We start from the raw sequence: 17,142 nt of genomic DNA on the forward strand, positions 1-17,142 counted from the left end.
ATGACCCCGTGCTCCTGGCCACATCACATCCCCTGAATTTTCCAGTCACAAAAGGCATAACTTTAACTCTAAAGTTATCTTGCAATAGTCATTTAATACATCTTCATTGTGATTTAGGTACTAGGATTTAGTAGTGATCAAAAATGAGCAAATCCAGTAAGAGAAGAAAGACACCAAATAAACGTACATCAGGAGCTCGTAAGTGCTATGGAAGCAAATAAAGCAACTAGTCAGCAGGGAGCAGGGGCACTATTTTCTAAAGCAGTCACGGGAGGTGAGCTGAGTAAAGATCTGACAGGTGAGCAAGTAAGACACACAGAGACCTTGGGGAAGAGCACAGAGCAATGCCCTGGCCTGTCTGAGAGACTGCAAGGAGGCCAGGGTTGCAGAAAAGTTGGGAGGGAAAGGAAGAAGATGGGATCAGAGACATGATAAAAAAACCAGAATCCTGAGGGTCTTACAGATTAGGGCTCTGGATTACTACTAAATTAGATGACAAACTAACAGTTCTGAGCAGAGGACTGACAATGATTTGATTTGTGTTTTACGAGGATTACTTTGCCATGACAACAGACTGTCAGGGACAAAGGTAGAAGCAGGGAGACCAATAGGAGGCTACTGCAATAATCTAGGCGAGAGGTGATGGTAGCTGAACAGCATGGTGATGGGGAAGGTGGCAAGAAGAGGTAAGAGTTTGGTTGTATTTTGAAATGCAAATAAAAGCTGCTAACGGATTAGATGTGGGAGAGAAGGATATAAGAGGAATCAATAAAAATGTTTTTTGGCCTGAGTAACTAAAAGAATAGATTTGCTCTGCCTACCATATGCGATCGGTCATCAAGTTCTGTTGATGCTTCCAGGTCTCTCTCATACATCCCATCATTTATATGTGCTGGCTCTGCATGGGTGGCAGGCCTTTATTTCTCATGCCTGCAATGCCTTTAACACAGCCTTCTAATGTGTTTCTCTATCCTTTCTCTTCTTCAATCTTTCTCAAATGCCATCCCCAGATTAATCTTCCTTAAACATCACTATATCACACCCTACAGCATTCTATCTCTGTGCCTTTCCTCCTGCCATGCCCTGATTTCCAATGCTAGGAACCACCAACTCAAATTCTTTCAAATCCCAGGTCAGACTCTGTGCCCCTTGAGAAGCCTTGACCGCATGAACTCCTACTGATTTTTTCCTTTCCCTTAATTCCTGTTGCACTTTAATGACTGCACCATTTCTATGGCACTTACTATTACCAATAATAGTGTTTCAGGAGCCTCACCACTCCCTTCCTCACCCTGGAAGAAGTCTATGTTTTTATCTAAGCAGATTTTATGTAGAAATTCCACTTTATGAGGCTGGGCACGGTGGCTCACGCCTGTAATCCCAGCACTTTGAGAGGCGGGCATATCACAAGGTTAGGAGATGGAGACTATCCTGGCTAACATGGTGAAACCCCGTCTCTACTAAAAAATACAAAAAATTAGCCGGGCATGGTGGTGGGCACCTGTAGTCCCAGCTACTCGGGAGGCTGAGGCAAGAGAATGGCGTGAACCTGGGAGGCAGAGCTTGCAGTGAGCCGAGATTGTGCCACTGCACTCCAGCCTGAACAACAGAGCGAGACTGTCTCAAAAAAAAAAAAAAAGAAAAAAAAGAAATTCCACTTTATGGCCGGGCGCAGTAGCTCATGCCTGTCATCCCAGCACTTTGGGAGGCCAAGGCAGGTGGATCACCTTAGGGCAGGAGTTCAAGACTGGCCCTGCCAACATGGTGAAACCCCATCTCTACCAAAAATACAAAAATTAGTCGGGCGTAGTGGTGCACCCCCGTAATCTCAGCTACTTGGGAGGCTGCGGCAGGAGAATCGTTTGAACCTGGGAGGCAGACGTTGCAGTGAGCCGAGATCATGCCACTGTACTCCAGCCTGGGCAACAGAGTGAGACTCAATCTCAGAAAAAAAAAGAAATTCCACTTTCATCTTTGTGTCCAGCAAAATATCATATACATAGGAGCTAAAAGAATAAATTAACATCTTCATGGTCTGAATTATAAAGTGCAAAATACAATGTTATAAGCATTAATAAAGCTACTTATATTTAATGATACAGAAAGATTTCTAGTCCACTGATAAAATTAATATTTTTCTAGCTAAAAGTTACTCACATTTTCTGTATGAATGCCAATCTGATTTTTATGGTAATTATAAAAAATGTGAACAAAGTGGGAACAAAGAGAAATATATCTTCTATAGATTCAAATAAATTATCGGTAGAAACATAATATATAATGGATTCAGAGAAAAACCCTTTAAGAAAAAAATTCTAAAGATGGAGAAAACCACCATTGATTGTACCACTTAAAAAAAAAACAAATGAACAATTCTGATATAATTAAAATCTAAATATGTTGCAAGCTAAACTGATTAGGAAAGTCTTTCTTTAAAATTAGCCAATGTTACTTTTCAAAGTAAATTAAATCATTGAATAAATATACCTTATTCAGATACTGTGCAATGTAACCTCTTCCACAACCAAGATCCAAAGCAAGGGGGAAATTTCTAAAAAAAAAAGACACAGAGGTTATGCTCTGTCCATAATACAGTCCGTAAATGAAGAATTATTTTTTCTTAAGTAAAATCATTTCAGTAAATACAACTTCCAGAAGGTTACATCATCTGCCTTTTCAGCCTCACCTTACAAACTCTATATACCAGAGCCTACAGTACAAGGCAAGTCTGTCTGCTAGCTATTCACAGGACCTCGTGATGAGCCAGCTTTCCACTAGGTGGCTCCATGATGTGGACTTGAAGAAGAGATTTAATGAGGATATTTTAACTCAGTAATACATCCAGATAAAGAATGCAAAGAAGCTAACGTAAATTAACTTGAAAATAACTGACATACTTATCAATAATTATCCCTATTTCTCAGACTTGTTGAAGCAGTGGAATACTTAGAAATCATCATGTGAAATACCATTAAGTATTAATGTTAAACTAAAAAATAAGAACTTAAATAATAGTAAAACTTTTACTGAAAACGTACCAGGTTCAAAGTACTGTGCTAAGTGTCTGAAGCTAAGTAAGTCAAACCAAGTACCTCAACTAATAAGGGGCAGTCAACACTTGAATTCAGTCAGTCTGAATCCTGAGCTGGAACTATTATCCTCCACGCCATGCTGTCTCCTCTAAATATGCTATGTTATGCTACATTGGCACAGACATCTAATTGTAGGCCATAGGTTTAAAAAAAAAAAAACCTATAACAAGAAAACTTAAAATTTTATCTACTAAGAACGTTCTTCCTGAAAAACAGGAACAAAAAGAGCCACTTTGCAATTTGTTTTTTAAAAGCTTTGTCAAAATTATAGTAGATAGCTGGAGAATCCCTGGTGGTAGATAACCTTATTTACCTAATGCCCTATATCATGATGATGAACACAGGCAATATGGCACAGCTAGGTACAGAGGCTTTGGATGTTAAAAATTCGCATGTTGTTAAGTATCTCCATTTTTGGAGCAATCTTTCTACTACTTGCTTTTGGCCAAATCAAGTGGATTCAGGCTTGGAGATAGATAGGAGTTGTGCTTCCACACATTCTTTTCTTTTTCCAGGCAACAATGAAGAAAACATTTGCTCTTCAGACAAGAAAAAGGAGACTTAGAGTGATTTAAATCACCAGTCCGAGTAAATTCTTCCAGGTTCTGCCATTTCAGATAGCAAATTCTCAGCATTTAATCTCCTGAATTTCCACTCAAAAGTTGATGGTATCGTATTATGATCACCACCACTTACCTGGGTATGTCATATACACGGTCTGCGATCCGACTTCCAACCTGAAGGATTACACGAGGCGTAGGTTAATGGAGAAGTAACACTCTTTTTCCAGTATTCAACAATCCACAGATTACTTATGTTTTAAAATAAGTACTTCCCTTTATCCCCTTTTCAATTTCACCACAAGAACTTTCTTCTCAAATCACCAGGAAACAAAATTGAGGCAAATTATTTCAGAAGTGAATTTCATGAAATCAAGACTAAATATTCTTAAAAATGTACACGTATATATGCGCGCACACACACACACACACACACACACACACATATATGTGGCCTTTACATTCCATGTGACATAAGATCACAAGGATGAAAAGCAAAGGGAACACAACGGGCACATTATTGTCCATGGATATTAGCATGAGGTATATAAAGTGAAAAATTAGTTGAGGTTTATCGTAGATGAGTATGTAAGTTGTCACTTAAGAAAAACTCTATTATTTGATGACTAACAAATTTATTTTGTGGAACTCATAAATAAACAACTTTTCTGACTGACATTCGCAAGTTAGAAAAAGCCAAATCTGAGGAAAGTGCACCTCCCCTGCCCCAATCCCATCCCAATTTAAGAGTCATAAGGTAAGCACTACCTTTTGCTGGCCTAGCTTCATCTGGTAGCAATAAAGATGTGGGAGTCTAGTATTCCCCACATTCCACTCATTCCCTCATAAACACCCCAGAGTTGCTATTAGGACTTAAAAGTTCCAAACACAGATGTACTTGCTTTTTGAGAGAAGGGCAAGGGAGAAGGGAGCGTAGATGTTTTTTCCCAGGAGTCCACTTTGTACGTCATTCCTAATATGAACACCCTATGTCTATTATAAAAAGAACTCTCATATACTTTATCTTATTTGTTCTAGTCCCACAAATTGGTGAGGCCTCAATCAAGTTGTAGTCCAGGTGCTTTCTTTGGAGGGAAAGGGCTATGAGCGCACATCTTCTAAGTACATGACATCAGCAGTGTAGTACGTGCACCATGCCTTACAAATGGGATACAAAAAATTTATTGGTAGTAAACGTCCCATAACACACATTGCCAGCCTCTCTAAGACTTCCTGAGAAACAGACACCCTGTCAATCATCTGATCAGACCTGTACTTGCACAGAGCTCTGCTCAAGCTATGAGTTCAATAACTGTTTGTTGCATTATACTTGACTCCAATTTTGTTCCACTCCTGAATAAAAATTTACTGAGGCCTTAACTTGGGAATGCGTGTCCTGAAAGCAGAAACTCTGTTTCTGGCTCACCTGGGCAGGGAGAAAGGTTTCTCAAACGAGCCAAGACAAATCAGAAATCTTAATTTGATCTTCCTAAAACATAAATCAGATCACTCCACTGATTAAAACAAGAGCTTCACATTCCCCTAGAGCAGTGCTGACCAAAAATCATGAGAGCCACATACGTAATTTCAAATTTTCTAGTAGCCACATAAGAAAACAAGTAAAAACGAGAGAAATTTTAATTGAAAAGTTTAAATTTATATTTAATATATTTCATGTGACCCAATCTATCAAAAATAATCACTGCAACATATAATCAATATAAAAGTTCTTAATGAGCTATTTTACATCCTTTTTTCATACTAAGTCACTATACTCATGTGTATTTTACAACACATCTCAATTGGACTAGTCACCTTTCAAGTGTTCAACAGCCACGTGTGGCCGGCAGTTACCATACTGGCTGGACAGTGCAGATACAGAAGAAAACCCCAAGTCCCTATCCTGCAAGGCCCTGATGATTTGGGCCCTCCTGACCTTCTCTCCCAATCTCTCCCTCTCTGGAGCTTCACTGGAGGCCTCTATAAGGTCCTTTCAGCCTCAAGGACGTTGCCGAAATGAATGCATGAATGAATGAAAGCATGTTACAAATATGTGAGGCTAGGCCTTGCGTGATTACAGTAGAGGCCGAGAGAGGCAGGGCTGCTGGTCAAGGTCAGACGGCGAGGTGGGGTGAGCTCGGGGCCTAGCTGGAACTAGCGGAGAGGAAAACAAGCCTCCGCATCGCCCGCCCACCCGCCCCGCGGGCTCACCTCCTCCTTCAGGTAGTCAAACTTCGTCGGCTCGGGCTGCCGGGCCGCCCAGTTCTTCTGTTTCCTTTTCAAATCCCGATCGAAGATATTCAGGGTTCTGGGCGAGGTGCTGCCGCGGGGAGAGACACCAGAGGTGACTTCCCTACGGCCAAGATTCTCCGCTGGGACCCTCGCCGCCCAAGGTCGCGGACATAAGCGCCAAAGCCCTGCCGGCCGCTGCATCTCCAGCTGCGACCCCAGTTGCCGGCGCTTTTTGTGCGCATGCGCCAGCGCGGCTTTTTTGTGACTTTTTGTGCGCATGCGCCAGCGCGGCTTTTGTGACAAAGATCTTCTTAGAGGGAACGTGCAAGTAGTTTGGCCTAGTTCGCTTGCCATTACGGCGGAGCGTCACGCGCAGGATTGTGGGTGTGAGCCCCACGTGAGGCTTGGGAAGGACTCCGGACGGTGAGTGGGTATGGGCTGGAGTTGAGCTCGAGTTGAAGGGCTCAAGAGCGTGTATGTGTGGCGCGAGGAAAGAACTAGTCTCTAACAGGATGTCTTTCGGATCTGCGAGGGGTTTTGCCCCTTCCTCCTGAGCCTTTTTCGGCCTCATTCTTCAGACTTCATCGATCCTTTTCAGAGTCGCTTCTCGAATCAGTCTGTTAGCTGCCCCCCTGCGGTACGGGAGGTGGCAAGGAGACCCTAGTTCAGGGGCCAGCCCTGTGTTCTCCGAATTAGAGAGCGGGCAGAAGGGGAGAGTGGGCTGCGGGGATGCGGGCGCGTGTCGGAAGTGAGGTCCGGTCGCCTTCCCTTCTCTCGGATTATCTGACATATAACGAGTGCTTTCGTTCTAAACATTTGCAATACATGCATTACTTCTCCTGGTTGAGGTGGTACCTACCTCGTAAGATTGCTCGGAGAGTTAAGTGCTGTAATACATCGAAAAATGTGTACATGCACCAGCGATAGCTTTCATTTTTTCCTGGTTAGTATAATTAAAAGGACTTGATTTATAAATAAGAAATACTGCCCTTTTAATCTTTTTTTTTGCGCTTAATAATCAACGACTTTTGGCTCTTTGCAAAATTCCCATCCAGAGATGCTAAACCATTAGAGACTTTTCACAAGGGAACAGTATTAATTTATACACACATATGTATATGTTCTAGTATGTTTTGGGGGGATGAGCTCATTTGGGCCTTCACTTGTAGAATAAGATATTATAGAAAGAAGTGATATTTATTAACTGGTGTGAGACTTTACCTGGAGACTCAAATTTACTTTTTATTTATTTTTAAACTTATTACTTTTGAAGGATGATCGGATTTAAAGAGGAAACTTTGTTAGCTAAACCTGAGTTGAGTTTGGTCTGTTTAGTTAGGATGCTAGTCTTACAGAACTAAAGGCTGTTTGTTGGCAATAGCCGGAGATAAGAAGTAAGGAAAATGAGACCAGAATGTGAAGAAACAAATGAGGCCAACGGAGGCTAGGGAATCTTTCTTACTTACTTTTTTTTGGTAGACAGGGTCTCACTCTGTTGCCCCAGCTGGTGTGCTGTAGTGCCATTAGGCTCACTCTAGCCAAGACCTCCCAGGTGGAAGTGATCCTCTTGCCTCAGCCTCCAGAGTAGCTGGGACTACAGGCGCGCGCCACCATGCCGGGCTCATTTTTGTATTTCTTGTGGGGTTTCACCATGTTACCCAGGCTGGTCCTGAACTCCTGGGCTCAAGTGATCCGCCCGCCTTGGCCTCCGAAAGTGCTGGTGAGCCACCGCACTCGGCTTAGGGAATCTTAACTACGTTTGCTTTCAATTAGTAACACATACTGGTATACAAATAGAAATTCTAAGTGAGAACAATGGACGAATAAACATTTGTTCCCCTCCATAAAGCCCTGGGATTCTGCTTTGTCTACCTTAAGTTTATTTCTCTAAATGATCTGTAATGGAAAGCGGATATTTTGGTATGTTTCTGCTTTTTTGCATGTGACCCAGAATAAGTTGGAGAGATGAAATTAGACTTGTTACCTCTATTTTATGTACATATAACTTAGAATATATTGTGAACTAATGTGTTTTAAAACATTTAATTATAGTACTAACCATTATTACCATTAAAACATTTGTTTTATTTTTCAGTATTTGTTTTCTTCAAGCATTTGGTAAGATTAAGAATTAAAAATGTCATCCAAACAAGAAATAATGAGCGACCAGCGGTTTAGACGGGTTGCAAAGGACCCGAGATTTTGGGAAATGCCAGAAAAGGATCGAAAAGTCAAAATTGACAAGAGATTTCGAGCCATGTTTCATGACAAGAAGTTCAAGTTGAACTATGCCGTGGATAAAAGAGGGCGCCCCATTAGCCATAGCACTACAGAGGATTTGAAACGTTTTTACGACCTTTCAGATTCTGATTCCGATCTCTCTGATGAAGATAGTAAAGCATTGAGTCAAAAGAAAACAAAGAAGAAAATAACCCAGACTAAAAAAGAAATCGATTCAAAAAATCTAGTTGAGAAAAAGAAAGAAACCAAGAAGGCTAATCACAAGAGTTCTGAAAATAAAACTGATTTAGATAATTCTGTAGGAATTAAAAAAATGAAAACCTCATGTAAATTTAAGATAGATTCAAACGTAAGTCCGAAGAAGGATAGCAAAGAATTTACAAGAAAAAGTAAGAAAGAGAAAAAAAACATTGTTCAACATACTACAGACTCTTCCCTCGAAGAAAAACGAAGGACATTAGACTCAGGCACGTCTGAAATTGTGAAATCTCCCAGGATCAAGTGTTCTAAGACAAGAAGAAAAATGCAATCAGGTAGGTTGGAAAAAATTAGAGATTCTTGGGTGTTACATTATTTATTTTTATACTGATCTTTCAAAAATGTAAACACATTAATATTTTCATAGTATTATCGAATGGTCAAATGCTTATCTGGAAATACAAAGCTATAAAAGAAATATGCAGTGGTTATTAATTTTTGATGTGGTGCTAGAAGACAGACATGAAAATTTGAATCCTGAAGTTAAACAGTGATTTTGATTAGTGGTGAGCCTTAGTGAGAACTATATTCTCTAACCAGATAAAGTGTTATATGTCATCACATGATAAGAAGAGATGTGTCTAAAGAGGGTAAGTAGGCCAGGCACGATGGCTCACGCCTGTAATCCCAGCACTTTGGCAGGCCAAGGCGGGCAGATCACTTGAGGTCAGGAGTTCAAGACCAGCCTGGCCAACATGGTGAAACCCCATCTCTACTAAAAATACAAAAAATAGCCAGGCATGGTGGCGCACACCTGTAGTCCCAGCTATTCGGGAGGCTGAGGCAGGACAATTGCTTGAACCTGGGAGGCAGAGGTTGCAATAAGCTGAGATTGCACCACTGCACTCCAGACTGGCTGACAGAGCAAGACTCTGTCTCAAAAGTAAAATAGGGTAAGTAGGACTCTGTCTCAAAAATAAAATAAGAGGGTAAATACAACTCATTCATTAATTTGTTCAGCTGCTTTGCCACTAGTATGTGGCAGACAGAATATGAGTAAGGCATCGTCACCCATCTCAGGGCTGTTGCTAGCTTATATGATGCCTTTATGCAAATTAGAAAAAGCCATGCTCTCTGGACACACAGAGCTCCCAGGGGTCACACTTTGGTGAAGAGATGGCGCCTTTGAAGCAACAGATTTTTTGCCCCTGAGCAGACACAGCCCCCTCCAGAGTGCATGGCTTGGTGAGTGTAGGATGGCCTTGATTTTAGCCCTTCTTGTCCTTTTATAAATGCCCCTGTGCGGATAACAGCCTGCTAAACTTTGTGCAGTGGCCCCTGTCTAAAGCAACATTGTCCAGTAGAAATACATAATTTTGGATTTTCTAGTAACCACATTAAAAAGTAAGATGAAACAGGTAAAATTATTTTAAATAATATATTTTATGTAACCCAATATATCAAAATTATTTCAATAGGTAATCAACATAAAAGTCAATGTATATTTTACATTCCATTTTCTACTCATTTCATACTAACACTATTTTCATATTAATGTCAAGTTAGGCAAAATGCATTTCAAGTGCTCAGTTACCACATGTGACTACTGGCTACCATATTGGACAATGCAGATCTAAAGTAGAAGAAAGTCAGAACCATAATACAAAATAGAATAATAGTAAGTGCCATAAAATATGTTTAGCAGAAAGCCATGGAAATCTGGAGGAGGAAGTCACTGAAGATGTGGTAATCAGAAAAATTCACAGGGGACGCACTACTTTGGGGTGTGGAAAAATTTAAGTTTGAGGACCAGAGTGTTCTACGTGGAAAGAACTTTTTGAGCAAAGATGGGATTGGGCATGTTCAGAAGAGGTCAGTAGTCGCATTTGATTAGATAGTAAGGTCTTGAAGGGCCAAAATGAGTAGCAGCTAGAAATGATTGTTTGGAACTAGGTGAGAGACAGCTGGCTCTAATTTGTGTTACGTGTTTACTAAACTTACTAAAATTTTGTGTCACCTCCAGCAGCAAGCAATTTGAGTGCTGATGTTGCTGATAGTTGAAGATGTAACTGAAAACCAGTGGTAGTTCAAATGAACCAGACCTGTGATTACAGGATCCAAGGAGGGGTCTTGATAGGCCGAGAGGTCTTGATAGGCCAAGAGGTCTTGATAGGCAGAGATCACACTGGGAAGTTAGAAAGTATCAGGCAGTGGAGTGAATTCTGGATAGCAGGGACTAGGGAGTCAGTGGTGGTATCCCATTTTACATTTGTAGTGGAACCAGGCAGCAGACCTCTTGAGGTGTGGGAAGAAAGGATAGGTATCCGGTTACTAAAATTGAAGAGTAAGATTGGAATGGGACCAGCAGCAAAGTTGATTTGATGCTGAATTAGTGAGTTAGTCTAGCATCCACTTCATTTGGGGCACTGAATTAATATAACATAGCTGTATAATCCTTTAGATTGATTTTACAGACTCTTTTTACATATCTTTTCTCATTTAATTTTCTTAGTTACCTTGAGCAATAAGACTGTATCAGCGAACAAGATTAAAGTGACTTATGTAAGGACATGCAGACCTGGAACTGCAACTCAAGTCTTCTGACTCCTTCTACCCCACTACGTTATTTGCAGTAATTTTGTTGGTTCCATAGTCTAGGAAAGGCATTATTCATAAATAAGGATTACGTGGCTCCATATATAATCTTCTGTTCATTATCTGTTCATCAGTTATTACAGCAATTACTGTGTGCAAGGGACTTTTTAAGTGCTGTGAAGTAAAGGTGATGTGAGGACTTGCAGTGTGATATTTGTCATTATAAAATGTTCATGCCCAGCATTTGCACTCATCAAAATCTATTTTACATAAATAATTGGATGTGTGCAAAGAATGTGCATTGCAGCATTATTTTAAAAATAAAGTGGTAACTGGCTGGGCACAGTGGCTCACCTTTATAATCCCAGCACTTTGGGAGTGGATTATAAGCAATCCGAGGCGGGCGGATTGCTTGAGGTCAGGAGTTTGAGACCAGCCTAGCCAACATGGCAAAACCCGGTCTCTACCAAAAATACAAAAATTAGCTGGGCATAGTGGTGCACTACTGTAATCGCAGCTACTTGGGAGGCTGAGGCACGAGAATCACTTGAACCCAGGAGGTGGAGGTTGCAGTGAGCCAAGATCGTGCCACTGCACTCCAGCCTGGGCAACGGAGCAAGACCCTGTCTCAAAAAATAAAAATAGAAATAGAAATTAAAATAAAATGGTAACAAATCATTAAGGGATTAATTAAATATATGCAAACATCTATGATCTATGAAGTTTTAAAAATAGGTTACAAAATAATGATATGACCAGTTATTTAAAAAAAATTAGTGTTTAAATTACAGAAAACAAATTTAGGGATATGGTTGTATACTAAAATAACCAGTTATCTTTGAATGAAAAATTACTACTAGTCACGTTTGTTTTATTTATTACTATACTAGTCACCTTTGTTTTATTTATTAACCATATTTTCCTAACTTTTTTTGGTTTGTAATGATCATTCATTATGTTTATAATTGGGGGAAAATGGTAAAGCAGGTTTTCTTTTTTTTTTTTTTTTTGAAGTAGCTGGATAAGTAGTAATGTTTACAGTCACTGCTAGAGCAATACTGTCTAGGAATAGAGACATTTATATTTGTGTAACCCCACATTATCTTGCACGAGGTTGTGTACATTGTGGGCTCTAAGCAGATACTTTTTGGGGTTTTTAATTTTTTTATTTTTATTTTTGGAGACAAGGTCTTGCTCTGCTGCCCAGGCTGGAGTGCAGTGGTGTAATCACAGCTCACTGCAGCCTCAACTTCCTGGGCTCAGGTGATTCTCCCACCTCAGCCTTCCGAGTCACTGGGACCACAGGTGCACCCCACCATGCCTGGCTAATTTTTGTATTTTTGTAGAGACCGAGTTTTGCCATTGTGCCCAGGCTTGTCTCAAACTCCTGGGCTCAAGATCCTCCCATCTTGGCCTCCTAATGTGATGGGATTACAGGCGTGAGCAGCTGTGCTCAGCTGCAGATACTTATTGAATGAATAAATACTCTGAATGCAGTTGATATTGTTAAAAACACTAAAATAGAAGACCTCTTTAAGTCTCTTACGCAACACTTTATTATTATATAACCCACAGTGTGGTATGTATACCATTGTCATAAGTGAGAAGATTTTTGATGATACTCAAACTTCTAAAATATTAATAGTTATTTACTATGTCAACATCTTAGAAAACAATGTAATTACCCTATCACTTCTGTGACTTTAGGAATATTGTTTAGAGCAAAACTAACTTTTTAAAAATTCAATTTAATAAAAATCAATGATATTCAAAAATCATGAAAATGGTATAATGACTGACAGTTGAGAAATATTGTAATACTAGATAGACTGGGTCTGTAAGATGTTATTTCTAAGCTTGTTGCTTAAAAGTAAATTCTGCTTACCTCATAGTAACTTTCAATGTTGTGTTTTTCGGATCTCATATATAGAACCTGTGACAGTGCTTTCATTTTGGCGCTTTTCACTTCTATTGGCTAGTTATTTTTATTAATCCCTGCTTAGTTGTGGTGGTAACATAAAAGCCCATTTCCTGCTTTTCCTTCTAACAAGATGCCTTTTCATTCAGTTAGGTCAAGTTGTATCTTTGTGAAGCCTTTTTATAAATACCTCTCTGCAGGCAAATTTAGATGTTTCTCACTGTGTGGTGATTGAGAACATAGATTTATAAATCAGTAAACGGTTACCTTTTATTTATGAATCCATCAAGAGCATGAGATCATGTTACAAATCTTCTCTCTTTTCCGTTATCCTAGCTCAATTCTTTGTATGTAGTAGATACTCAGTAAATATTTGATCAGTGAATGACTATTATAAGATTATAGGACCAAGAGAAAATTAGTTCCAATTTCATTCTAAATCTTAAACTTTTAAATTTGCTTTTAATTTTCCAAACGTAGAGCCTGTAAGCAGAAACATAAGCTCCAACTTAAAGATGAATAAAACATGTAAGATATATGTACACACCCAATAGATAGAAGCTTGTGATTGCTTTAGAAGTAGGAAATGAACCCTTTCAGAGTTGTGAGGACTAGAATTTCCATCTTAAGCAAAAACAGTCTTTTAATCTTGGTGTATTGCTAATCATGACAGTTGATTACAAAGTTCAAGACCGGGCAGAAAAATTATAAATATTATTTCTCTGTCTTTATAGGTGATCTCATCCACATCACAGCTTCTGTTGTCAACTACATATGAATGAGTCACTGATCTCCAACTCAGACTTCTCTGAGCTGTACACTCTTATTATTGATACTTTCTTTTAGATGACTGAGTGGCACTTCGTATTCAACATATTCAAAACTGAACTCATGATTTCCCTCCACCAAACAAACTAGTTCATTTCCAGTGTTCCCTTTTCATCTGTCCATCTTCTTAGCTAACTGGCTCTGAAAGCTAAGAAGCTATGACCCATCTTTGACACTTCCAAAACTCCTAGTCCCCATGTCAAATCTCCAGTCGGTAATTATTATTGGTTTCACTTCCTGACTGACTCTGAAATCCATGTACTTCTCTGCATACATACTGCCACCCAACTTAGTGCTACCTTCCTTTCTTGCTTTTTGTACTGTACTACCTTTACTATATTCACATCTGTTCTTTACGTTCCCCAGTCAGTTTTCTACAGTATAGTCAAGGTGATCTCCTCAATATGCAAGTCTGAGGATGACAGTATCCAAAAGAAGATGACATCCTCTTTTTTGAAAACAGCAGTGTCTTCCCATTGCTTTTATGAAAAAGTCCAAGCTCTCTATATGGTTTTTAGATAGCTTGGCCTTTACTTAACTCTTCATTTCCATTTGTTACTTGATTCCGTGCTGTGATCTGGACATGATTGTTGGCTTTTTCCTATTGGCAGATTTTTACAGGTACCTTCCTTGCTGTTTCAAACAAATTTCCATGTATTAGTCTAACTTTGACTATTTAACTCCTGTTCATCCTTCAAGTAACAGCTCAGTTATCACTCACTTAGGGACCCCATTAAATCCCCTTAGAAAACATTCTTTCTTGGATATCTTTGTTGTGATTTTAACTTTTCCTGTATATTGATTTTATTTGATATCCATGTATTCTTTTCACTCAGCTAGAAGTTTCATTGAGAGCACTGTTTGCTTCTCTTTTGCCAACTGTTTTATATTGAGCACTTAGCACATAGCAGGCACACTTAAGTATTGAATGAATGTCTGGATCTACTTGCATGATGTGAGCACGTGTTAGGATTTCCATTAAATAACCTGGTTAAGTGTATTTTCCTTTACTCTGTTTCATAGAAGTTATGGTTAGGATTTCTATCATAAAAATTGACTAAGCATTTACTGAATTTATATTTGCCTTTACTGTGTTTCGTAAAAGTTATATTTTTACTGGAGTTGATGTCAAGATAATTTGGATTCAGTTTAATTCAGCATATATCTTTTCTTAATTTCTTTCCCCTTTAACATTTTGCAGTGGTTCCACCCATAATGACAAGAGACAGTGATGGTTATGAAAACTCAACAGATGGTGAAATGTTTGACAAAGATGCTCTGGAGGAAGATTCAGAAAGCATTAGTGAAATAAGAAGTGGTGAGGAATCTGAAAATGAAATTACAGGTGTTGGTAGAGCTTCAGGTGATGATGATGATGGAAGTGATGATGAAGATGAGGATGAAGATGAAGAGGAGGATGAAGATGAGGATAGTGAGGATGATGATGAAAGTGACAGTGGCCCTGATCTTGCAAGGGGTAAAGGAAATATAGAAACTAGTTCTGAAGATGAAGATGATATGGCAGATTTGTTTCCAGAAGAATCTGGTTTTGAGCATGCTTGGAGAGAATTAGATAAAGATGCTCCTCGTGCTGATGAGGTAACCTTTTGAATAAACAAGATTATTTGTGAAAAACACAGTACAAGCAGCTTTTATGGGTGGTAGAATTGATGTCATTAAGTGGGAAAAGCTTATTGATAATAGTATTCTTGATTATTCTGATTAAAATTTGATATGGAATATAATTATATGAACTAGAAGACGTCCAAGCAGATAAGGAAGAGGCTCTACATAAATAATTAAAAGTTGCATGAAATTTTTAATACTTGTTTTAGCTAGTAGTTTGTATTTCTGTTTGTACGGCACCCCATAGAAATGTTGCAGGGTAACATACTCAACTTCCTTACTCATGCATGCATGGCAAAATAGCTTAACAAACTTGGTAGTTAAAAAATCAGCTCATGATCATGTTCTGATTTAAGAATTAAGAACCAAGTAAGAGAAAGTACTTATCTGTTACAGTTTTACTATTGTTTGGCTCATTTGAAGTTCTCTTTTATATACTGAATTACGCTTAGATAACTACCGTACTGTTAATTTCAGAGCATAGGGGACAGAAGGCATTACATTTTTAGAATCTTTATTTTTCAAGTATTGAGAATGATATGGATTATGTACTATTTGATTGTTTTCATTTCTCAGATTACACGTCGATTAGCAGTTTGTAACATGGACTGGGATAGATTAAAGGCAAAAGATTTGCTGGCTCTGTTCAATTCATTTAAACCCAAAGGAGGTGTAATATTTTCTGTCAAGGTAAGAATTGATTTCATTTTGAAATAAATATTTCTAGGCATTTTAAGTTAAATCTGATTTTTTTTTCTTTTTTTGGCCATAGTTTTCCTTTTTAGGAAAATACTGTGGAAGTTGTCCAATACAATTGAGTGTGAAACTTTGTAACAGGTATAAATGTTAGAAAGGAAGGGGTGAAATTATTATTATTGATAGGTTATATGATTGTTTACACATTAGAAACCCAAAGAAATAAAAGCTCAGTAAAGGGACAGGGTATAAAAAGTGTTTTTAACAATAAATTGCATTCCTTATTGCTAACACTGGCCAATTAAGGAAAAAAAAATCTAATTATACTAGAAATAAAACCACATAAAGTCCTTGGAAATTACCTTAATAAACACAAATGACCTATGTGAAGTAAACTGTAACACTTGATAAATTTGAGAACACCATATTTCAAGCCAACCTAATGATGAAGAATCCAGGCTTTGCATTATTACAGATCTGGGTTCAAATCTTGATTCTCGTAAGTGTTATGTGATCCTGGACACTTAATTAATCTCTCAAATATGTTTACATCTTTCCAATATATCCAAATGGATATAACAATAGTATTGGTGATTGTAAGGAGTAAGTATAAAGGAGCTTGAACTAAGTATTTAGTGTAGTGCCTGCAATAGCCCTGCCCTCAATCATTATTAGAGATTGAGCCTCCCTTATCCAAAATGCTTGAGATCAGAAGTGTTTAGAATTTCAGATTTTGAAATAAAATTGCATTATATATACTTACTGGTTGAGCATCGCAATTCCAAAATCTGAAATGCTCCAATGAGCATTTCCTTTGAACCTTATGTTGACAGTCAAAAAGTTTGAAATTTTGGAGCATTTTGGATTTGGGATTTGGGATGCTCAACCTGTATTATTCTGTTTAAATATTTAAAGATGTTATGTCTACTGTTCTAGGGTAATTTTGATCAAAATCCCAGTTCAAGTCAAAGTTAAGAAAAAGGATACCAATAATCATCTAAAAGAATAAACAAATTAAGAGTAGCTAATAAACTTTTGAGAAATCATGCTAATATAAAAACTCACCCTGTCGCTTCTCAGCCTTTTGGCTAAGATCAAGTGTAAAAACTCACCCTACAAGTTACGATATCTAAACATTTCATGATGCTATGGGGGT

General features: G+C 38.5%; 2 protein-coding genes across 14 annotated transcripts in view; one reads left to right on the forward strand and one right to left on the reverse strand.

Moving 5' to 3' along the window:
• The window catches only part of NDUFAF5 (NADH:ubiquinone oxidoreductase complex assembly factor 5), a 33,889-nt gene extending 26,394 nt beyond the window's left edge, over positions 1 to 7,495 (reverse strand). For 8 of the 10 annotated variants that reach the window (XR_009211451.1, XR_009211449.1, XR_009211450.1 and 5 more), the window contains exons 1-3: positions 5,864 to 6,103; positions 3,789 to 3,829; positions 2,488 to 2,551 (exon numbers count right to left, since the gene is read on the reverse strand). Coding sequence is in view for 6 of the 10 variants with exons in the window: in XM_058432837.1 (XP_058288820.1) it covers positions 2,488 to 2,551; positions 3,789 to 3,829; positions 5,864 to 6,085 (327 nt within the window). In the remaining 4 variants the exon portion in view is untranslated. Of the gene's footprint in view, positions 1 to 2,487; positions 2,552 to 3,788; positions 3,830 to 5,863; positions 6,127 to 7,350 lie in introns of those variants that run through there. The other 2 variants (XM_058432842.1, XM_058432841.1) reach the window with 2 other exon arrangements.
• ESF1 (ESF1 nucleolar pre-rRNA processing protein homolog) overlaps positions 6,217 to 17,142 on the forward strand; it is a 90,800-nt gene continuing 79,874 nt past the window's right edge. The window contains exons 1-4 of one of the 4 annotated variants that reach the window (XM_032142163.2): positions 6,217 to 6,307; positions 7,980 to 8,658; positions 14,866 to 15,263; positions 15,867 to 15,980. In XM_032142163.2, coding sequence (XP_031998054.1) covers positions 8,022 to 8,658; positions 14,866 to 15,263; positions 15,867 to 15,980 — 1,149 coding nt within the window. In that variant the 5' untranslated portion in view covers positions 6,217 to 6,307; positions 7,980 to 8,021. Of the gene's footprint in view, positions 6,308 to 6,501; positions 6,522 to 6,727; positions 6,828 to 7,979; positions 8,659 to 14,865; positions 15,264 to 15,866; positions 15,981 to 17,142 lie in introns of those variants that run through there. The other 3 variants (XM_032142165.2, XM_058432836.1, XM_032142164.3) reach the window with 3 other exon arrangements.

Source organism: Hylobates moloch, unplaced genomic scaffold, assembly GCF_009828535.3.
Source record: "Hylobates moloch isolate HMO894 unplaced genomic scaffold, HMol_V3 SCAFFOLD_21, whole genome shotgun sequence".
In the NCBI taxonomy this organism is placed as follows: Eukaryota; Metazoa; Chordata; class Mammalia; order Primates; family Hylobatidae; genus Hylobates; species Hylobates moloch.